Below are 25,286 nucleotides of genomic sequence, written 5' to 3' on the forward strand. Positions count from 1 at the left end.
ATACGCCCAACCAAAGGTAAGGACTATCTGACATAAATTTCAGCTTGATCGTACAGTGTTTTCATACCGATCCAGCTGATCAGTGTGTGTAGTGTTCACAACTAATGTCGTTACTGGCAATCAAAGCATCAGAAACGACCCCCCCCCTTTCATGCATTCATGATGAAACAATATAATAATAATAATAATAATAATAATAATAATAATAATAATAATAATAATAATAATAATAATAATAATAATAATAATAATAATAATAACTTTATTTGTATAGCACTTTTCATACAGAGGTTGCAGTTCAAAGTGCTTCACAACAGTAAAGAATACAGGCATAAGCGGGCATAAAAAGATAGACAGGTAGCAAGGTATGGCAAATCACAGTGTTTCACATTAGGATCTAGCATCCCAATAGGCTCTCCGCTTACAGTTTTCAGTAACACAAATAGTAAAAATAGTTTAAAATGATTCAGTTTAAAAATAGTCAAAAAATTAGAACGGACATAAAAAATACAGGCATGAGCGAGCATAGCAAGGTATGGTAAATCACAGTGTTTCACATTAGGATCTAGCATCCTAATAGGCTCTCTATTCAGTAATACAAATAATCACAGTGTTTCACATTTGGATCTAGCAAATAATAAAAATAGTTTAAAATGATTCAGTTTAAAAATAGTCATCAGTAAGAAGTAAAAAGTGCAATAACCGACAGGCAGTGTATAAGTATAACTGATAGGCAGTGTATAAGAGTAGGCAGGGTAAGAATAGTGCAGGTAAATACAAGTTGTGTCAGGATATCCCTGATGTTTCCTCTTGCCACTAGGTGGTAGCAGCTATCTATCAGTGAAATGCCTGAGCAAAGAGATAGGTTTTAAGCTGTCTTTTAAAGATGTCTAGCGAGTTGGCTTCCCTGATGTTTTGGGGTAGTTTGTTCCATAGTTTTGGGGCATAGTTGATAAAGGCTGCATTACCGATCCTCTTTTGACTGCTTCTGGGAGCCTCTAGTAGTCCAGCAGCTGATGATCGCAGTGTTCTTGCTGGTGTGTAATTTATTAGAGTGTTGGCGATGTAGCTAGGTCCCTGTCCATTTAGAGCTTTGTATGTAAGGAGAAGGACCTTAAAGTCAATTCTAAATGTTACAGGAAGCCAGTGTAAAGCAGCTAAGAATGTGCTCTCTCCTTTTGGTTCTAGTTAGCAGTCGGGCTGCAGAGTTTTGGATTAGCTGAAGCCTCTCTGTGGTTTTCTTAGGGAGACCTGTGAACAACTGGTAGGCTATTCCAGTAGTTACCACCTTTAACAGAGAACACAGTTTTAGCAAAGGTAGTATACCGAAAGGGCACCTTACAGTCCCCTCTACTGAGGGCCCTGGTGGTAATGCCAGTGTCTCCTTTTTTTTCAATGTCACTGCCTTTCTTATTAGGCCTAGTTGTTGGCTACAACTTTGCCACAGTAGGCATTAATAACTTAATAGTTCAAATGTCTGTGTCCCATTCCCGTTTGCACACGCAGATACACACACACAGTGGGCCAGTGACTTTGGTGGTATGTGCTATTGCACAGATGTGTGTCCCGTTCCCATTTGCACATGCACGCACAGTACAAATATACATTTATTTAAAAAAAATGTAAATAAACTCTGTTACTTGACATATTTTCACTCTGCTCCTAAATATTTCTGGGTGCTCCTAAATTTCTTTGTGTGCTCCTACATTTTTTCATTTAGGAGCACATGTGCTCCTTGGGAAAAAGGTTAGCGTAGAGCCCTGCCTAAGTAAATGGAATATTGCTCCACTTCTACAAGGTCAATTTGCATGTTCTTGGTATCTAGGGACATCTATGGATCTCAGGGAATGTATTCCCAGTATCAGAAATATTGTGTATGTTACTAGGCTTGCTTAAATTGTGATGAAACAAAGGAGAATATGAATTATGATTTTTCTTTGCATCTTTGACAGTGAATAACACCATGCTAGAAAATGACCAGAAATAAGAAACTGCGACTGATCTCGTTCAGTACCTTCTTGAGATCATGTGTACAAAAGATCTAAGGAAATGAATAAAGGAAAGATGATTAAACAGAAGGTTTTGTAGATACAGTACTGAATTCTGCCATCCGGACCAATGCAATTTGAAATATTATTATAGAATATAGAATAGCAGGCCTATAAATTACTTTATTATAGCCAATTTGCACATTTATGGATTGGGCCAAATATTCTCTTTCAAATGGCAGAGTTCAATTTGGATTTAGTATCACCAGGCATGCATAAGAACAGCTAAAGAAATCTACGTACAGTAGGTTTTTTATTCTTGCAAGAACTCCGCCATTTTGAAACTGATTTCGGATGGTTGCTAAATGCTCAAAATAGGGGAGACAAACTAACTGCGCTCCAATATATGCCAATAACATACATTTTTGTGGTATATAATCACCAGTAATAAGAAAAATAAAAAATTATAATCAGGAAGTCATTTGCTTCCAGAAAGCTAGAAGCCTTTGGGAAGTGTAGTTTTGAAAAATTCCAACGCTTATTGAAAGCTCTGGATGTCCTCTTCTCAAAATGACTACATTCACAGACGGCCGGTAATTCAAAATGAAACGATTTCCGCAATAACAACACGTTTTTTTAAAACTAAAATCACACTAATAACACTTTAACCTATTGGTAAACAAACATATTGATGAAAATATACATTATAACTGCTGTTGTGACATGGTTATGATGTTTATTCTTGAATACGTTTGGAAAAAAAAAGATAATGTCAGACAGTCTGGAGAACCTGATTTATGACGTGATGTCATTTTGGGAGCGGTACCGGTCCCGTCGTGCTTAAGAGGTTAAAGAAGACGTGTCCGGCCCATGGGGACATTCATGTGTGTTGTCAGGTCTTACAAATAAATTTGATTTGATTTGATTTGAGGTAAGCTCTCAGTGTTGTGCGTGGCGTTGAACGAACACCTGGCCCTTTGCGCAAATTATATTTTGGGAAGGGGTGAACTTGGGAGTTTTGAATACAATTCTGCACGTAAATTTTTTTTCTGCAGGTGTGTTCCGTTAACATACCGTTGCATTCGTTCGGCACACAGCGCGTACTGAACCGAAGGTCCATTACTGAAGGGTTCAGTATGGATACGTGTACCGTTACACCCCTACTGTATATACAGTTCAAACACCTCTCTCCAGGGTTTGGGTCCTGTGTCTGCTTGGTTCTCTCACCTCTTTCTCGGTGTCGCTGTACTCTTTGACTCTCTCCACGGCCACAATGTTGGTCTCCAGTTCAGATGACATCCTCACCAGCCAGGTGAGAGAGGCCGTCAGCTGCAGAGTCAAGACAGAACATCTCAGAGAGGCTGCTGTACTGCTGGTCATTTAGATAAACACATCTCAGAGAGGCTGCCACCTGCTGGTCATTTAGATAAACACATCTCAGAGAGGCTGCCACCTGCTGGTCATTTAGATAAACACATCTCAGAGAGGCTGCCACCTGCTGGTCATTTAGATAAACACATCTCAGAGAGGCTGCCACCTGCTGGTCATTTAGATAAACACATCTCAGAGAGGCTGCCACCTGCTGGTCATTTAGATAAACACATCTCAGAGAGGCTGCTGTACTGCTGGTCATTTAGATAAACACATCTCAGAGAGGCTGCTGTACTGCTGGTCATTTAGATAAACACATCTCAGAGAGGCTGCCACCTGCTGGTCATTTAGATAAACACATCTCAGAGAGGCTGCCACCTGCTGGTCATTTAGATAAACACATCTCAGAGAGGCTGCTGTACTGCTGGTCATTTAGATAAACACATCTCAGAGAGGCTGCCACCTGCTGGTCATTTAGATAAACACATCTCAGAGAGGCTGCCACCTGCTGGTCATTTAGATAAACACATCTCAGAGAGGCTGCTGTACTGCTGGTCATTTAGATAAACACATCTCAGAGAGGCTGCCACCTGCTGGTCATTTAGATAAACACATCTCAGAGAGGCTGCCACCTGCTGGTCATTTAGATAAACACATCTCAGAGAGGCTGCTGTACTGCTGGTCATTTAGATAAACACATCTCAGAGAGGCTGCCACCTGCTGGTCATTTAGATAAACACATCTCAGAGAGGCTGCTGGGCCCCGTTCCATGTACCGGGATAACCGAGTTAGCCGGATAACTTTATCAGGCTAACTGTGTTAGCCTGACTTTCCGATTTCATGTACCTGGATTTCCCAAATCACCATGACAACATATCCAAAAGTTTGAGCCTGCTCGAAAGCAGAGTTCAAGTTCAAGTTAGCCTGAACTATCGCCACGCCCCCGCAAAGAAGTGACAGCCCGTTTCCTGAAACTATTCCCACAGTCTACGATCTGCATTATACCATTCTGAATTACGTTTTTGTGCTCCATTCTTCCAGAGGGGGCTTTTGAAATGTAAAATAGACCCAAAATGCTGATATTAAATTCACTTTGTCCTAAATAATGCACGTTATATATACCGTGGCGACGGTGGCGCTCGCTCGTGCGATGTACACATGATGTGGTTATTTTAATTGTAACTGGGATTAAGATGTCTGATGAGATGCGCTGTTTGACGGATTTGAGAAATTGAATGAGCCGTTGACGTCACATTAATGAATGAGGATAAAGAGGTAAACTTCATTCAAAACAACGGATATTCTAAACACGGGTCTCTCGTTCATTAATGTATAAACAATGAATTTATCCCATCTGGCCCAGTGGCCCAGCGGTAGTGCTCATCCCTGCCAGTTCAGCGACCGGGGTTCAAATCCCCGTGTTTCCAATATGATTTTTTTGAATATAATATTAATGATTATACGCCAAAGTAGCCTGGTTTTAAGTTAAAATATTATAAATCTACATGCATTGAGGATGTCATTCTTTATATAGCTCTCAACGTGCACCAAATTGAATTATTCCTATATTGCAAAAAGAAGGAAAAGACTAGGGCCTTGAACCCCGGTCGTCCGTGTGAAAGTCAAAAGAAGAACCCGTTACACCACAGAGAAGATAAGTAAAAGATTGACTATACATCAATCAATGGGTAAGAGAGCCGTATCGTAATTCTGTATAACAGTTAACTAATAATTTTCGCTAGCAAGATCTCATTTGATTATTCAATCCAGCAGGCAAGTTTAAAGAAATATAATCTGATTGATTGAGGTAATGAGGGACTTAGAATTAGCCTATAGATAACGCATTTAACTTGTCGGCGAGGCGATTGAGCCTATTGCAATCTGTCAATAAAGTCTTAAATCAATTAATCAATCAATGCCGTTGAGAATCAGGGTCTCTGCCATCGATACGTGCTGGCTTTCCACCTAAAACGGGAGCGCGCATCTAGCCTGACTTGAGCCTGACTCTCAAGTCTGGCTTGAGTTAACGAGACTGAATCCTCCTTTGTGAAACAGGAAAATCCCGGCTTTGAACATCGGGTTAACTGAAGCTGGATAATGGACATGTTGATCGACTTAGTTGAACCACGTACATGGAACGGGGCCCTGTACTGCTGGTCATTTAGATAAACACATCTCAGAGAGGCTGCCACCTGCTGGTCATTTAGATAAACACATCTCAGAGAGGCTGCTGTACTGCTGGTCATTTAGATAAACACATCTCAGAGACAGTGGCGAATCCTTATGGAAGCCAACGGAAGCCATGCCTCCCTAATATTAAAATATGAATTAATATCAAATATGAAATATGAAAAAAAAATAAAAAAATATATATATATAATTTTTTTTCATATAGTTTACATTCTTTTTCATCTGTGCATCTGTGTTATAATTTTTTTTTTTTTTTTTAATGTCTCCCTCTTCTCCTTCTCACTCCCTCTAACACACTGTCAGCCTCACTATGCTCACTGCAGCAGGAGAGGAGGCAGATGGTAGGTCTCTTTCTCCAGGCTTCCAGCATTATAGAGTCCAAATCCGATCCTAGCCAATCAGATTCGAGCTGACTGCCACACCCTAAAAGTTTAAAACGGGGCTGTGAGAAGAATCATGAGTGTGGAATCCCCTCTGCACACCTCCCCTCTGCACTCTGAACATTGTATTAACCCGTAACTGTTCCCACGGGCCGAATATTGCCCCGATCCTCGCGAGATTAAATCCACGGGGACCTCTCGGCGTGCCGAAGCTTTTCCTAAATCACTTTCATCATCGAAAACGAGGGGAAAAGGTCGGCTCGCGACCCTGAAAATGTCGCGTGATTTTAAAAACGCTGTATTAAGTGAGCCTATTATGGGATCCACGCGAGCTTTCTATCGTGGAAACATCTGGGCGTCCCGCAACTTTTACTGATTCACATGTAGCCCCTAAAATGCTTAGAAAAGGAAAACAGAAAGCGTGGAATAAACTCGCCGAAACGGAAAAGTGTCCCACGGGCGCGCCGTGATTCCGATCCGCGTGAAAATATTCACGGCCATAGAGGAGACCGTGGGACACCTTTTTGCAACCGAATATGTGTCTCGAATTTGCTCCCACGCGGCGCGCAAAATCGCGCAAGGAAAAATTGGACCAAAAATTAACCAATGCTCCAGCAGTATTAATGACCCTGATGTAAACAAGACAAACGTCTTTCTCTGGTCTGCACTGTACCCATTCTGCAATCTGTTAAATAAATAAAAATAACGTTTGACTGGCCGCCGAGCCATACTGTAGTGTACATGGTGACTGCTTGACTTAAAAAAAAAAAAGAAAAAAAAGAAATTAATAAAAATATTTAATAATTTTTTGATTAATAATTTTTTTTTTGCTTCCCCTGTTATTTTACCCACGCGACGCCACTGCTCAGAGAGGCTGCTGTACTGCTGGTCATTTAGATAAACACATCTCAGAGAGGCTGCCACCTGCTGGTCATTTAGATAAACACATCTCAGAGAGGCTGCTGTACTGCTGGTCATTTAGATAAACACATCTCAGAGAGGCTGCCACCTGCTGGTCATTTAGATAAACACATCTCAGAGAGGCTGCTGTACTGCTGGTCATTTAGATAAACACATCTCAGAGAGGCTGCTGTACTGCTGGTCATTTAGATAAACACATCTCAGAGAGGCTGCTGTACTGCTGGTCATTTAGATAAACACATCTCAGAGAGGCTGCCACCTGCTGGTCATTTAGATAAACACATCTCAGAGAGGCTGCCACCTGCTGGTCATTTAGAAAAACACATCTCAGAGAGGCTGCCACCTGCTGGTCATTTAGATAAACACATCTCAGAGAGGCTGCTGTACTGCTGGTCATTTAGATAAACACATCTCAGAGAGGCTGCCACCTGCTGGTCATTTAGATAAACACATCTCAGAGAGGCTGCTGTACTGCTGGTCATTTAGATAAACACATCTCAGAGAGGCTGCCACCTGCTGGTCATTTAGATAAACACATCTCAGAGAGGCTGCTGTACTGCTGGTCATTTAGATAAACACATCTCAGAGAGGCTGCCACCTGCTGGTCATTTAGATAAACACATCTCAGAGAGGCTGCTGTACTGCTGGTCATTTAGATAAACACATCTCAGAGAGGCTGCCACCTGCTGGTCATTTAGATAAACACATCTCAGAGAGGCTGCTGTACTGCTGGTCATTTAGATAAACACATCTCAGAGAGGCTGCCACCTGCTGGTCATTTAGATAAACACATCTCAGAGAGGCTGCCACCTGCTGGTCATTTAGATAAACACATCTCAGAGAGGCTGCTGTACTGCTGGTCATTTAGATAAACACATCTCAGAGAGGCTGCCACCTGCTGGTCATTTAGATAAACACATCTCAGAGAGGCTGCTGTACTGCTGGTCATTTAGATAAACACATCTCAGAGAGGCTGCTGTACTGCTGGTCATTTAGATAAACACATCTCAGAGAGGCTGCTGTACTGCTGGTCATTTAGATAAACACATCTCAGAGAGGCTGCCACCTGCTGGTCATTTAGATAAACACATCTCAGAGAGGCTGCTGTACTGCTGGTCATTTAGATAAACACATCTCAGAGAGGCTGCTGTACTGCTGGTCATTTAGATAAACACATCTCAGAGAGGCTGCTGTACTGCTGGTCATTTAGATAAACACATCTCAGAGAGGCTGCTGTACTGCTGGTCATTTAGATAAACACATCTCAGAGAGGCTGCCACCTGCTGGTCATTTAGATAAACACATCTCAGAGAGGCTGCTGTACTGCTGGTCATTTAGATAAACACATCTCAGAGAGGCTGCCACCTGCTGGTCATTTAGATAAACACATCTCAGAGAGGCTGCTGTACTGCTGGTCATTTAGATAAACACATCTCAGAGAGGCTGCCACCTGCTGGTCATTTAGATAAACACATCTCAGAGAGGCTGCTGTACTGCTGGTCATTTAGATAAACACATCTCAGAGAGGCTGCCACCTGCTGGTCATTTAGATAAACACATCTCAGAGAGGCTGCCACCTGCTGGTCATTTAGATAAACACATCTCAGAGAGGCTGCTGTACTGCTGGTCATTTAGATAAACACATCTCAGAGAGGCTGCTGTACTGCTGGTCATTTAGATAAACACATCTCAGAGAGGCTGCCACCTGCTGGTCATTTAGATAAAGAACATCTCAGAGAGGCTGCTGTACTGCTGGTCATTTAGATAAACACATCTCAGAGAGGCTGCCACCTGCTGGTCATTTAGATAAACACATCTCAGAGAGGCTGCCACCTGCTGGTCATTTAGATAAAGAACATCTCAGAGAGGCTGCTGTACTGCTGGTCATTTAGATAAACACATCTCAGAGAGGCTGCCAGCTGTACTGCTGGTCATAACTGTATAATATATAATATTGTATAATAGTGTACATAGGACTCATTACCTTTTGTATTTTATCTTTAAGACCAGGGCCCTCATTTATCAATGGTGCGTACGCACAGATATGTGCGTAAACCGTGCGTTTTTTCCAAATGAATGCATCATGGTTTATCGTTGCATTTGGCTGATAAGTCATTGCTGGTGGCCGGGAGGAACGCACGACCAGGCCTAATTTTATTTAATCAATCATCTACATACTGTAACTTTTCAGTGCACGTTTTTATTTACATTGTGACAACAGCCTTTTGTGAGCTCCCGCACAGACGTGATGGAATTCAAGTTTGAGTTTTTATTGATCACATAGGCAGGTTACACATGGTGTAGGCTACATGGCAGTGAGATTCATTGTTCTTGTATGCTCTTGTATTATTGTTATAGGCTATTGTCAAGAAAGGAAGTACATTATTTTCAATCGTGGCTTTAATTCGTAGCCGAGAAGCAGTCTAGTCCTAGCAGCTTCATTAATCCCGATCCGTCTCAGCCACAGCATAACTGAGACCGGCTATGGAAGAAATCATAGACTACTGTAAATAAAATAGCCTATAACATTATAAAGGATATAGGCTATATAGCAGGGGTTCCCAACCTTTCTTCCCCAGAGCCCCACGATTCCTTGGAGACATAGGAATATGATATGATATACGGTAGGTATACTGGTCCGTCAGCGAGGAGATAGCCATTTGAGAATAGGCTATTATGGCAAAACGAGGGCCTATAGCCTATAACTATTATTTAACCCTTTCACTGCCACACAACAGCAGGTTAGCCCTTTACTATCCCACAACCGACGGCGATGCTCCATCATTAGCATCAGTAGCTCCGCACCCGCTGTATTGCCACAGTGAAAGGGTTAACCGGCTGTCGTGTGGCAGTGAAAGGGTTAATGTTTTCATAAGCGTAAAGATACAAGGAGTGAGTGAGTGAGTGAGAGTGAGTGAGTGAGTGATGACCCACCTGCAGAGCGTAGGAGACGGACAGCCCCACGATGCCAGGACTCAGGTTCTCTCTGGCCATGACAGCAAACAGAGCTGCAGACGACACGATACAGTTCCCCACAAACTCCAGCCGCACCGCCAGCCATCTACACACACACACACACACACACACACACACACACACACACACACACACACACACACACACACACACACACACACACACACACACACACACACACACACACACACACACACACACACACACACACACACACACACACACACACACACACACACACACACACACACACACGCACACGCACACACACACACGCACACACACACCCCATCAGTCAATCAAGCAACTAAAAAAAGAGACGGTTCTTTCAGCTCCTAAGAGGCTCCTAGATTTTTTTGTTGCTTACATTTATTTATTACAAAGATTTAACACTTTGGTTGCCTAAGGTTAAATTAATGATATACCATAGATTGCCAGCGCTATTTGTCTATGGAGAAAGTCCCCTTCTTTGCAGGGCTATAACTTTTTAAATTCTATTGCTACATTGCCATTATTAGGGCCCATTCAAAGTCCTATATGTATTGTTCATTGTGTAGCAACGTTAAACTTTTTCATTCACATATTCATAGTAAAGTATGGTCTAATGTATAAGTATGTTTTCATCTCTTTCTGCAGCTTTCTCCAGAACGTGATATATAGCCCCAAATGCATTATATTGATGATGAAATACAGTTTGATGGCAATCAGCGCGATATAAAAAATTCCAACTAGACGTACTTCTAGAAGTTACTACACGTCATCTGATGTTGACCGGATGGGCGAGGGGGCGTTTATAATTCCGTGGGCAGCGTTATACCAATCATCTAATGTGGGTCAAATGTTGATAATATCAGTTATTATCGAAGACGGTAACGTTACACGCTGAAACTCACCCCAGTCTCTTGGGCGATCATCGTCGAGTAGAAATTTTATCATTATGGGATATATTATTACCCGGTCCATCTCCAGCTTGTATAATGGTATATACGTCCAAATCATGTTGTTTATCGAGTTATTGGCAATCGATCGCTATGTAGAGTGACGAGCTAGAGTCACGGGACATGTACCGAGTGGCCGGAAGCAATACGGACGTCTAGCAAAACCTCTAATGCGCTTCCTGTTAAGCGCTTGCGCCGATCGGCCACCAGATGGCGCTCCTGAACCGCCAGAGAGCTCAGTGGGTCCTGCTGGTGGATCTCAGGCCAGCGGAGGGACATTATGAATCCGATCGCAGATTTTTGAAATATTGATATAAAGACGACGTACAGCGTCCCCCGGCAACTTTAGCATGGCCAGCAAAGACGTCTAAAGACGGCTCCCGGCAGTCAAAGTGTTAATGTTAAAATATGTGTAAAATGTATTACTGATGTAAAACGATGCTGGGGTAGTAGGCCCTCTGGTTGTGGACTCACCTGTTGGCCACGATGCTGGGGTAGTAGGCCTCTGGTTGTGGACTCACCTGTTGGCCACGATGCTGGGGTAGTAGGCCCTCTGGTTGTGGACTCACCTGTTGGCCACGATGCTGGGGTAGTAGGCCCTCTGGTTGTGGACTCACCTGTGGGCCACGATGCTGGGGTAGTAGGCCTCTGGTTGTGGACTCACCTGTGGGCCACGATGCTGGGGTAGTAGGCCCTCTGGTTGTGGACTCACCTGTGGGCCACGATGCTGGGGTAGTAGGCCCTCTGGTTGTGGACTCACCTGTTGGCCACGATGCTGGGGTAGTAGGCCCTCTGGTTGTGGACTCACCTGTGGGCCACGATGCTGGGGTAGTAGGCCCTCTGGTTGTGGACTCACCTGTTGGCCACGATGCTGGGGTAGTAGGCCCTCTGGTTGTGGTCGACGCGCCGGTCGCTCTCGCAGATGAAGCGCTCCTGCTCCCCGAAGGCGCGGATGACGCTGGTGCCCAGCAGGGTCTCGTTGAAGTGGGTGTAGACGGGCGAGCGGCTCACCGACTCCAGCCGTTTCAGCTGCCGCGACGAGGCCACGTAGAACCGCTGGACATTAAGGAAGGGGAGGAGGGACTACGTCGGTGACTTGAGGAGAGGGAGGACGTGTTCAGAGCAGTACGAACGGTACCGTTTACAGGATTGTTTGTTTTTTTGTTTGTGATAAGGACCGCCCCTTCTTAGTCGCCTGCTGTTAACTCATTGACTGCCACGCTCTTTTCCCATCTTTACTCAATGGCGCCAGCATTATTGACCATTTTCGCAATGTTTGCGGACCCATCGTGTGTTCTGTATTATAGCTATGGAGACAATAGTACGGCTCATTTGACCGGCATTGTTTATAGTCCAAGAGTGACTAACCAGTTAATTTCCACATACTGTAGTTTGTGCGATATTACACGCTAAACATCACCCCTTTCCTAAATAATCCAGTCCTTTTTCATAGATCGCAAGATATGACGCGTTATATCATATGCATTATGCCCAAATCGCTCTGGTTGCTCGCCTGAAACTCGTTTTAACTAGAAACTGCGATCATTACCAAAAGCATGTTTTACTTCCGGTAAATACGACACTGATCGGTACAGAAGCATGTTTTACGTTAAAAAAATACCAGCAGGTCTAAGATAGACCTTACCTCAGTCAGAAAGTACTCCAAAATAAATAAATCCCAGTCGATCCCATGGCGATCGCAATTACTGGTGTATATTGGGCATGTCTACCATATGGGAAAGCATAGCTCTGAGGCACCAAATCTTCCACCGATTGCTATGTTGTGATCCACTCCTAGGTGGAAACAGTAAGTCAGTACTGGAAGACAAGTGATATCCCCAGTTCAAAAGGTAGGCGATACTGCCACCTGGCGAGATTCGAGCGTCATTGTAATTCCAACGTAGGCAGATGTGCCAGGGAGACCTAGGAAGCTCCGACTGAGTGTCTAGAATGGGGATCAAAGGAACAAGATCAAAGGATCAAACCCAGAGAATTCTCGGGTATGGCGCTCACTGCTGGCGGCGAAACCCGACTTTAAAGGGGAACACCGCTCAAATTAAGAAATTCAATATGGGGGTGCTCCAGTAGCACACCATGTACCGCGCTGCGTTGCGGAATACCGTGCTGCGTCACGGATCTGGTTGACTCCGAGTTCGATTCCCGGACTCGCCGTCATTTGCCGAATGTCTTCCCCTGCTCTCTCTCCCGTTTCACCCTACAACTGTCGTCATGCTTGACCAGAAAAGCGATAAACGCTAAAAAATGAAGTTAAAAAAAAAAAAAAAAATCAATATGTTCTTTTCATGGTCAAGGAAAGTTCCATCAGTAGTTGTGAACATGAGCCAACCGAGGCCAGAAACCAGAGAAGTAAGACTGTCCCACTTCCCACATCACTGAAGATAACAGCAGCTCAGTGTGACTGTCCCACATCACTGAAGATAACAGCAGCTCAGTGTGACTGTCCCACATCACTGAAGATAACAGCAGCTCAGTGTGACTGTCCCACATCACTGAAGATAACAGCAGCTCAGTGTGACTGTCCCACATCCAGCGTTTCCGTTAGCCGGTAATTACCGGTATTTGACCGGCAAAATCTGTTGAAGTCCGACATATTTAATCTCTCCGGTCTTAATGTCCGGTGAAAATAATTCCCTCTAAGCACAATTTGATTATTTGAATTGTATTAAAATAGGCTAAAATTAAATATGAACGAAACAATCATTACATTTGTTTCATCGTTGCTTCTAATAATGACAACGACGTTGTCAGCGAGAGCTTAGTGCTGGGTTTGGGAGTGCATGTGAAGCTGCAGAGCCGGAGCAGCAGCGGCACAGTGCAGTACTCCAATTCAGCCATTGGCAATTCAGCTGTTGGGTGGGGGGGCGCTGCTGAGCGGTCCCCAGATAGAGCCAGAAAACAGCTGAATCTGCTGCTCTGCATCGACATACTCTCGCAAATAAGTCATTGGGAGGTGGAGAGAGAGAGAGTCGTCACGCAAACCCACGATAATGTTGCCGTCTCTCTCTGCCAAATTTCTCAGTTCTTCGCTTGATATAATTAATGCAAATGTCCAATATAACGGAATTCGTTAGCTCATAAAAATGTGATTATAACAGACTGCTGTTTATTAATGTCGGGCGACTGCCCACAGACACCTATTTGATTTAAAGTCGGCAGCAGCACGGAGTCTCAGGACTTATTTTATTTGGAATATAATGACTTTATACGCAAAAGTAGCCTAGTTTTAAGTAAAAATATTATAAATCTACATGCCTTGATGATGTCATTCTTTTGTTTTGTTGTCATTCTTTTGCCTATCAATTGTTTTTAAGCTCAATAAACTCTGACCGGAATTTCTCTCATTTGACCGGTAGAGTGAAATCTACCGGACACTAGGGGTGGACGGTATGGTCTAAAATGTATATCACGGTATAATTTGAAGCATAGACGGTAACGGTATATATCACGGTATCATCGTTTTTGATAAACATTTTTTATTTTATTTTATATAATTTTTGTAATTTTTTTTTATAAAATATATATATTATATAATTAGACTTGTACTTGTATTATCTGCGAGACATCGCCACCACGCAACAAGCTCCACTGTCTGTGTGTACTCTAGTAGCCTCCAGCTACGGCCAGGATTCTCCGGAGCTGCACCTGGACCTATACTCGAGTAGCCTCGAGCAGAGCTACGGCCAGGATTCTCCGGCGCTGCACCTGGACCCTATTGTATTGGTATAACGTTAGCAAGCCCTCAGCTCGAATATGCATCGAATCAGTGTTATAAGACATTGATATCAGGAGCCATCTGTAGCTACTGCTAGCCGGATATATAACGTTAATACAACGCCTCAGTGAATTATTTAGTTCAATGGGACATTTTGTTTTGAACGGTGAACTAACTTGCGTTAACGTGAGCTAACAGCTAACGGAGCTATCATACACGTCTCTACTAGACTTGATGGAGCGTTTGTTGATGTCAGGAGCTATCGGTAGCTGGCCGGCTAGATACCGTTCGGTTAGACAATGCCTCATCATGTATTAAACTAAAAGTGAATAGTTGACTGGGTCATTTTGTAACGGTAGCTAAGCTAACGTTAGCTCAGGGAGACGCCGCCGTCCTCCCGACAGCTCTCGTGTCCCGTCCCACTAGACCCGTGTTTACATGCGTGCGGTAGGGGCTGGCACGCCCACTGCGCGAAGCCTCCTAAATAACTTTTTCCAGTTCGCACATATCTATTATCTATGACTAATTCTATCTATTTTTAGGGGCAAATGCGAGTGAAATAGTCGCGCTGTGGTTACATGACGTCATTGCTATTTTAGAGCTGCACTACCGGTTACACGGTATAGTCAAAATCCATACCGTAGAGCAAATTCATACCGTTTATACCGTATACCGTTTATACCGTCCACCCCTACCGGACACTGAGGCCGGCAACAATTTTTTCTAACGGAAACCCTGCCCACATCACTGATGATAACAGCAGCTCAGTGTGACAGTTAATTCCCTGCCTTGTGACCGACTCACCTGCACAAAGAAGTAGAGCAGGCCCAGCGGGGGGATGATGATGGCCACGAGGGGCGTGGCTGCCAGGATGACCACGCAGGAGCCCAGCACATTGAACATGGAGCCCAAGAACATCTTGATGATGCTGGGGATGACCGAGTCGATGGTGTCCGTCTCCTTGGCGAAGCGGTTCACCAGGTTGCCGCTAGGCGTGCGCTCGAAGAAGGCCATCGGAGAGCGCAGCACGTCATACAGCATGGTCTGGTGCAGGTAGCGCGATGCCAGGATGCCCCCGATGGACACCGAGATGGAGTAGCAGAAGACGGCCACGCCTAGGAGAGGGGAGGGTGTGTAGGATTATGTTGTCGGTGTGTGAAATCACAAGTGGTATCGGTCTCTAGTTGCTGCTGCCCGCCACGCCTAGGAGAGGGGAGGGTGTGTAGGATTATGTCATCGGTGTGTGAAATCACAAGTGGTATCGGTCTCTAGTTGCTGCTGCCCGCCACGCCTAGGAGAGGGGAGGGTGTGTAGGATTATGTCGTCGGTGTGTGAAATCACAAGTGGTATCGGTCTCTAGTCGCTGCTGCCACGCTATCAGGCAGAGCATTCAGGGGGGAAGCCAAGTATATACTTGTACCGTATTAATTAGGCAACTCGGTCTCATCAGAAAATGTCAATAAAGTACTAATCGGCCAAAGGAAAAAAGGTACATAATGTACGTTATATGATTATAATTATTATAACTATTTTACAGCGGCATATAACAAAAAAGATTAAAAAAAAATAAACATTCTTTCATTTGGCGGATTTATACATACAAATAAATAAGCTAGATTCTTGCTGGAAAATAGGAAAGAGACCAAAATACCAAAGCATTAGAAAAAGGCAAAAAGCCAAGACACAACAGAGAATATACCTTCAAACATTACTGTAATAAGAGTAACACAGTGAACTTGTATATCATCTTCATCCTCCCTCAGACCCTTTAAGTAATCCAACACCGGTCCCCATGTCTTATCAAACACCTTTCTCCGTCCTGTATTTTTTTATCTAAGCCTCTCTAAGTAGAGGGTCTCACCCAGCTCTCTCATCCACATTTCAAATGAGGGTGCTGCATCAGACTTCCAGAGTCTCAAAATGAGCTTTTTAGCCAACACAGCACCTAGATATATCGGCCATTTTTCATTGCCAGAGTACAGAGTAGCATCGTCGCTAGAGCCCAAAATGGCCACTAAGGGGCAGGGTTCCCACTGTGTATTAAAAGCACTTCAATGATGGCGTTAAAAACGCATAATCTATGTTTTAAATTATAGCTATGTGTCTAATCTGCCCGTCGCTTATCAATGACTTGTTTGCAGTCAACATTGTCGAAACGGATTTTTTTTTTAATCGGTTCATATCCTTTTTATAACATTTAGAAAAACTATCGTTCTCTCGAAAACTTCAGGAAAATAGAAAGATTCCGTCATAAACGGTATTTATTGGAATATTCTTGAATACACTAGACATGTTGTCATTTGTCGGCCTATTTATGAATCGTTTTCAAAGAAACGCAAATAAACGCTTTAATAAAAAAAATTATAATTTTTTTTTATTTATATATTATATTTATGATAATTATTATTATTATTATTATTATTAAATATTAGAATTTTCTATAGGCTTGCCGTGGTAGGATACTGGTGTCATTCTGTGTTCAGGCATCCACTTGCCTACTGCCCCTTTAACAATGTATCCTTGCTAAGTTTCAGTTTCACTTCTAGAGAGAATTTAACTTCACGACGAGACTTAATACTAGAGAACAGATCACATATTACAACAATGGCAGAGGATTATTTGGATTTAAACACAGTGGAGCTAAAATGATCTGTCCGGAAAAGTATGTTTATTTTATTTTATTTGATGAGCTGTGCCTGTGAGTCCGGCAGGGGAGAATGTTGATGTGTTTGTTGGTGCATGTGTGTGTGTCAGTGACGCGTGTGTGTGTTTCTTTCCATTGGTTTCATTTGGTTAACGTTATTGGGCGAACAAGAAAACGAAAGAAAACTGTAAATGTAATGACTAATGACCCTGCAGCTGTTCCAATGTAAATGTGCCTTTCTCTGCGCACTTTCGCCGCTCTGAACTGAAGACGGGGACTCTGTGTGCCCGGCCACGCGCGCTGTTCTCGCACGGACCTCGCGAGTGCCTGCATGTGGGACTCGTGTGTTTGCGCTGTGGGGCGTATTCTCCGTATGGCTGTGTGTACCGCACCGTGACGGCCGTACCGTAAATTCTGTTACACCCCTAGCTGTGACTGAGAAAGTCTGCGGAGAAAGTCGTGTGTGTGTTCGCGGCGTGCATGTGTGTCTTTCCATTGGTTACCATTATTGGGCAAACAAGAAAACGAAAGAAAACTGTAAAACTTTAATGACCCTGCTGTGTTACAAACATATAATAATTCATTAATGGTTTTGTTTTAGGGACACCTAGGCTGTGTAGTAAACGGGAGCGGACTGAGGAGGGGAGAGCCGAGTGCAGAGTGTCAGTGCGCATTGTTAATTTTTTCTGTCCGCTTGTCACCGTGCCTAAGCAAGCTTCAACGTTTTATTCATCATCTACATTTGGCAATACAAGCTTAATATTCAACGTTAATGATCAATGTAAGCCAGTGTAAAGTAAAGATATTGAGCATAGATTTGTAAAATGTGCAACCCTAGTTTCACCTAGTGGTATGAGACGTATTCTTCATATGGCTGTGCGTACCGCACCGTGAAGCCCGTACCGTAAATTCGCGGGACGGATACACGTACCGTTACACCCCTACAATACATATATATATTACTTATGGCTGTAACATAACGTGCATTATGTAGGTTTTTTCCTGTGGTCGATTAGTACTTTATTTGCATATTTTAAGCAAGATCGGGCTGAATTAGTTCTGTACAAAATTAAGAAATTATTTTGACAGACATTGCAATATGACATCCGTGACTTACCCCACGTTAACACTTCCTGCCCACAATCCTTTCCAACGCTCATCTAACTCTGATCACACACACCTGCTGGCCTTCCCACTGCAGACCAGTAGCCCCGGCCCTCTTACCCTGCGAGAGGCCCAGCCTCACCTGCCTGTAGCCCCAGCCCTCTTACCCTGCGAGAGGCCCAGCCTCATCTGGCTGTAACCCCGGCCCTCTTACCCTGCGAGAGGCCCAGCCTCACCTGCCTGTAGCCCCAGCCCTCTTACCCTGCGAGAGGCCCAGCCTCACCTGCCTGTAGCCCCAGCCCTCTTACCCTGTGAGGCCCAGCCTCATCTGGCTGTAACCCCAGCCCTCTTACCCTGCGAGAGGCCCAGCCTCACCTGCCTGTAGCCCCAGCCCTCTTACCCTGCGAGAGGCCCAGCCTCACCTGCCTGTAGCCCCAGCCCTCTTACCCTGCGAGAGGCCCAGCCTCACCTGCCTGTAGCCCCAGCCCTCTTACCCTGCGAGAGGCCCAGCCTCACCTGCCTGTAGCCCCAGCCCTCTTACCCTGCGAGAGGCCCAGCCTCACCTGCCTGTAGCCCCAGCCCTCTTACCCTGTGAGGCCCAGCCTCATCTGGCTGTAACCCCAGCCCTCTTACCCTGCAAGAGGCCCAGCCTCACCTGCCTGTAACCCCAGCCCTCTTACCCTGCGAGAGGCCCAGGGCGCCGTACACGCTCAGCCTCATCTGCCTGTTGGGCTGCGTGCCGTTGACCACAGGGTCGTCGGTCCACAGGCTGAGCCAGTAGTTGGAGAACAGCGAGGCACTGTGGTGGCTCAGGAACAGCAGCAGGCTGATGAGGGAGAGCAGCACGCCGATGGCCTTCATGTACTCCCAGAACACAGACAGCTTCACCTGGGGACATTATGATACAGCTTCACCTGGGGACATTATGATACAGCTTCACCTGGGGACATTATGAGACAGCTTCACCTGGGGACATTATGATACAGCTTCACCTGGGGACATTATGATACAGCTTCACCTGGGGACATTATGATACAGCTTCACCTGGGGACATTATGATACAGCTTCACCTGGGGACATTATGATACAGCTTCACCTGGGGACATTATGAGACAGCTTCACCTGGGGACATTATGAGACAGCTTCACCTGGGGACATTATGAGACAGCTTCACCTGGGGACATTATGAGACAGCTTCACCTGGGGACATTATGATACAGCTTCACCTGGGGACATTATGATACAGCTTCACCTGGGGACATTATGATACAGCTTCACCTGGGGACATTATGATACAGCTTCACCTGGGGACATTATGATACAGCTTCACCTGGGGACATTATGAGACAGCTTCACCTGGGGACATTATGATACAGCTTCACCTGGGGACATTATGATACAGCTTCACCTGGGGACATTATGATACAGCTTCACCTGGGGACATTATGATACAGCTTCACCTGGGGACATTATGATACAGCTTCACCTGGGGACATTATGAGACAGCTTCACCTGGGGATATTATGATACAGCTTCACCTGGGGACATTATGAGACAGCTTCACCTGGGGACATTATGAGACAGCTTCACCTGGGGACATTATGATACAGCTTCACCTGGGGACATTATGATACAGCTTCACCTGGGGACATTATGATACAGCTTCACCTGGGGACATTATGATACAGCTTCACTTGGGGACATTATGATACAGCTTCACCTGGGGACATTATGATACAGCTTCACCTGGGGACATTATGATACAGCTTCACCTGGGGACATTATGAGACAGCTTCACCTGGGGACATTATGATACAGCTTCACCTGGGGACATTATGATACAGCTTCACCTGGGGACATTATGAGACAGCTTCACCTGGGGACATTATGAGACAGCTTCACCTGGGGACATTATGATACAGCTTCACCTGGGGACATTATGATACAGCTTCACCTGGGGACATTATGAGACAGCTTCACCTGGGGACATTATGAGACAGCTTCACCTGGGGACATTATGAGACAGCTTCACCTGGGGACATTATGATACAGCTTCACCTGGGGACATTATGATACAGCTTCACCTGGGGACATTATGATACAGCTTCACCTGGGGACATTATGATACAGCTTCACCTGGGGACATTATGATACAGCTTCACCTGGGGACATTATGATACAGCTTCACCTGGGGACATTATGATACAGCTTCACCTGGGGACATTATGAGACAGCTTCACCTGGGGACATTATGATACAGCTTCACCTGGGGACATTATGAGACAGCTTCACCTGGGGACATTATGATACAGCTTCACCTGGGGAAATTATGAGACAGCTTCACCTGGGGACATTATGATACAGCTTCACCTGGGGACATTATGAGACAGCTTCACCTGGGGACATTATGAGACAGCTTCACCTGGGGACATTATGAGACAGCTTCACCTGGGGACATTATGAGACAGCTTCACCTGGGGACATTATGAGACAGCTTCACCTGGGGACATTATGATACAGCTTCACCTGGGGAAATTATGAGACAGCTTCACCTGGGGACATTATGATACAGCTTCACCTGGGGACATTATGAGACAGCTTCACCTGGGGACATTATGATACAGCTTCACCTGGGGACATTATGAGACAGCTTCACCTGGGGACATTATGAGACAGCTTCACCTGGGGACATTATGAGACAGCTTCACCTGGGGACATTATGAGACAGCTTCACCTGGGGACATTATGATACAGCTTCACCTGGGGACATTATGAGACAGCTTCACCTGGGGACATTATGAGACAGCTTCACCTGGGGACATTATGAGACAGCTTCACCTGGGGACATTATGAGACAGCTTCACCTGGGGACATTATGAGACAGCTTCACCTGGGGACATTATGAGACAGCTTCACCTGGGGACATTATGATACAGCTTCACCTGGGGAAATTATGAGACAGCTTCACCTGGGGACATTATGATACAGCTTCACCTGGAGACATTATGATGTGTTTTATGATATATGTTTTATGGCCTTCATGTACTAGAACACTGACAGCTGGGGACATTATGATATATGTTTTATGTAGGGCTGTCAAAATTAATGCTTTAACTTGAGATTAATTTAAATTATTTAAAGCATTAAAATAAATTAATCTAGATTAATCTATGGAGTGAAAAATCTTCAATCTTAGTGCCGCGGACATAACAAAGAGGTCTAGCTGAGTCAATGTTGATGGTTTTGTTGAACATTTGTATTTCACAGGAGAGAAACTGTATTCAAAGAAAGCTATTAACACTTTGAGCGCCACTCACGGCTTTTCTCTGGTTTACACCCCGAACGTTGAATGCCACTCACGGCTTTTCTCTGATTTATTTCCTTTTTTTTTTTTTTTTTTTCATGAACTAGACATCCGCGGCCATCTTGCTACCACATTTCTGAACGTCTAGACATGCAACTTCGCTCGAATCCGCTAGGTGGCAGTATATCCCTATGTTTGTAACACATGTATAATGTTATCAGTCAGTCTACCTGCATTATTATAAGGATGATATATCTCTGCTGTGATTGGTCGATAGTAAAGATCATGACCTGCCCACCTGGTATTTAACCTGAGCACACGCAGCGTGAGCTCAGTGCGTCTTCGGATTTTGTGAATACAGTTTATCATTGAGAGAGAGAGAGAGAGAGATAGAGAGAGAGATAGCGAGAGATAGATAGAGAGAGATTAGCGTTTTGATTTGATTTTGAGCATTGATAGTAGTATTGATAGTATTTCATTAGTAGTAGTAGTAGTGATTGATAATATATACATATACATATACAGTATACATTTAGTCATTTAGCTGACGCTTTTATCCAAAGTGACTTACAGGTTCTGTACGACAAGTCATCAGGACGGGCACAACTTTATCAGCTGAGTAACAATGTGTGTCTGAGGCGGCCAGACGATGCAGAGCGTAGGGGTATTGAGGGTGTGTAGTATATTGTATAGTGTCTTGTAAATAGTGTAAGTATTTCACAATATAGGTATTACTGGTTGTAGAGAACAAAGGTGTTGGCATGGATATATTTGAAACACTATTCTTGGTCCACTTTCAGAGTAGCAATGTTGGTCTCGCTTGTTAATGCCGTTCATCAGTGTCCTGGTGTTAGCTGCTGATCATTTTCACAGAGTACATATGGCTTACTTTACTAACTAACACACTTTACATGTACATATGTGTTCTGATGCACAAACATAATGGTTATCTGCCATTTTGTCAGGTCAACACTAAACATACTTTACATGTTGTACCAAATAGTGCTTTACCTGAAGTGAACACATAATGTTCCACTTCAAGTGGCAAGTGTTATATACAGTTCATTATTATGCAATGCTTTTTTATAGCATGTGAATGCACTTTACATGGTGTACCAAAATGGTGCTTTATCTGAAGTGAATACATCTTTTACACTTCAAGTGTCAAGTGTTTATAGTGTGCCGAGTATGGGTTGAACACATGGTCTTTACATGTACATATGTGTTCTGATGCACAAACATAATGGTTATCTGCCATTTTGTCAGGTCAACACTAAACATACTTTACATGTACATTATATATGTGCATCGGCCATTTTGCCAGGTCGAAAATGAATGTACTTGAATATATGAACACATGGTGCACACAAGCTAAGCTAATGGTACATGCATGGTGGTTACACATTGTATGTTGTTTTTGCTACTTTATATATGTCCAGGTCAAAACAATGCACTTTACATGTTGTACCAAATAGTGCCTTACCTGAAGTGAATACATATTGTCCACTTCAAGTGGCAAGTGTTATACACAGTTCATTATTATGCAATGCTTTTTTTATAGCATGTGAATGCACTTTACATGTGCTGATGCACACACCCAATGGTGCTTCATCTGAAGTGAAGATATATATATTTCCACTTCATACAGAAGACATTAGTATGCAATGCTTTTTTATAGCATGTGTGAACACATGGTGCACACAAGCTAATGGTTATATATTTTATGTCGTTTTTGCTAATTTATATATTTTCGGGTCAAAATGAATGCACTTTACATGGCGTACCCAATGGTGAATACATCTTGTACACTTCAAGTGTCAAGTGTGTATATACAGAACATTATTATGCAATGTCTTTTTTACAACATGTGTGCCGAGTATCTGTTGAACACATGGTGCACTTGCTAATGCAATGCACACAAGCTAATGGTACATTACTGGTTATATAGTGTATGTTGTTTTTGCTAATTTATATATATATATATTTCCAGGTCAAAACGAGTGTTCTTTACATGTGACGTTATCTGAAGTGTCATGTAGTGTCAGAATACCTGTGGACAACTACACCATGATACGCAGGTAAATTCATCACAAACAGCTGAAGACATTAGTATGCTGAGAGATGTATACAGTAATTGTGTGAAATTGAAGCAATATATATATACATTAGTATAAAAATACATATGGCATACAACGTAATCTATATACAAATATCCCTATATACTATATGCATTGTATTTCATGAATGATAAACACCACTAAGTTGGTGTGGTGTACAGTGTGTGACATTATGCACTTGGAATAATTTATATGCAATCATGATGCGCCGCCGCCGCCCCCCCCCCCCCCCCCCCCCCCCCCCCCCAATTTATGGAATGTGAAGCGTATGCACAGTTTTGCTAAATTGCTGCTTTTTATATAGATATTTTGATTTACCTTGAAAATGTCTATATGTAATATTAGTATGCTGAGAGATGTATACAGTAATTGTGTGAAATTGAAGCGATATATATATACATTATTATAAAAATGCATATAGGCATACAACGTGATCGATACAAATATCTCTATATAATATATGCATTGCATTTCATGAATGATAAACAACACTAAGTGGTGTGTGTACAGTGTATGACATTATGCACTTGGAATAATGTGTTTCAGACGAGAAAATATGATTTGCGCTCCTGCAGAAAATCCCTCATAACTCTGCGTCCAGGAAAAATACCTCGATATTGCTGTTTGTTTAACTTTTTTGGCATGGAATTGTGAACGAACGACGGCATGGATAAACAAGCGGCTTTTTGCGTATTGTACATTAACTAGCCTGTTGTCAAATGAGCCCAACCATTTCCACATAGCTAAAATATATAATATAGAAATCGATCCGCGGAATTCATGAGATATCGCTAAATCAGGCTGTTAAGAGCGTGGCATACTGGGGTGTTTAACGGCTCCCCTGGTGGCGCTCAAAGTGTTAAAATAGTCTTTGAATCTAAATATACTTTCTTTGTGTTGATTTTACATTAATTCCATGATTTTACTCAAGTAAATATCTGTTACAAGCTTCGGTTTTAAGTAGAAAAATGCTATTTTTAATCTAGATTAATTACAGAAAATTGTAAGATTAATTAGTAAAAAAATAATTATCTATTGACAGCACTAGTTTTATGATATATGTTTTATGGCCTTCATGTCCCAGAACACAGACAGCTTCACCTGGGGACATTATGATGAAGTCAACCAAGTGTAATACCAAGCAGGGCTCATTTACCTGGAGGTCGCTGTTTGACAACATTACAGATTCTACCTTTAACTTGTCCCAAGAAATAATGCTGCCATATTATTTTTGTTTTGTTCGAGGATACAGCACAGTATCAGTAATACAAGAAAATACATATACTTCAAATAAAACATTAAATTAATGTTACATGAACACATTTGATGTCAATAATAACAGATTACAAAACAAAGTCATAATAATAATGACACTCCTCTATTAAATTAAAGAAATATAGGAACTAAAACCCAATAATTAACTCATTCTGCGCCAAACCCGAGATATCCCGGGTTACCTCGCCATGCGCTCGTTTTTTTTTCTTTTCAATTTTAATATCCTATTCAATGCCAGGGACCCGTATGTTGCCGTTAGAAGGCCTACTGAGACTCCGAGGGTGCAGTACCTGCCAGATGCCGTGGACCAAATCGACATTGGATGTACCAGATGGCGATCAAACA

General features: G+C 43.3%; 1 protein-coding gene across 1 annotated transcript in view; it reads right to left on the reverse strand.

The window, feature by feature from the left end:
- Positions 1 to 25,286, reverse strand: part of abcc1 (ATP binding cassette subfamily C member 1 (ABCC1 blood group)) — a gene marked incomplete at its 3' end in the record, with an annotated part of 263,456 nt that overhangs the window by 40,395 nt on the left and 197,775 nt on the right. The window contains exons 22-26 of the mRNA XM_084326017.1: positions 18,926 to 19,133; positions 15,302 to 15,612; positions 11,621 to 11,820; positions 9,785 to 9,911; positions 3,216 to 3,317 (exon numbers count right to left, since the gene is read on the reverse strand). Of these exons, the coding sequence (XP_084182143.1) occupies positions 3,216 to 3,317; positions 9,785 to 9,911; positions 11,621 to 11,820; positions 15,302 to 15,612; positions 18,926 to 19,133 (948 nt within the window). The remainder of the gene's footprint in view (positions 1 to 3,215; positions 3,318 to 9,784; positions 9,912 to 11,620; positions 11,821 to 15,301; positions 15,613 to 18,925; positions 19,134 to 25,286) is intronic.

This window comes from Notolepis coatsorum, assembly GCF_963971535.1.
Source record: "Notolepis coatsorum genome assembly, chromosome: 12".
Taxonomy (NCBI): domain Eukaryota; kingdom Metazoa; phylum Chordata; class Actinopteri; order Aulopiformes; family Paralepididae; genus Notolepis; species Notolepis coatsorum.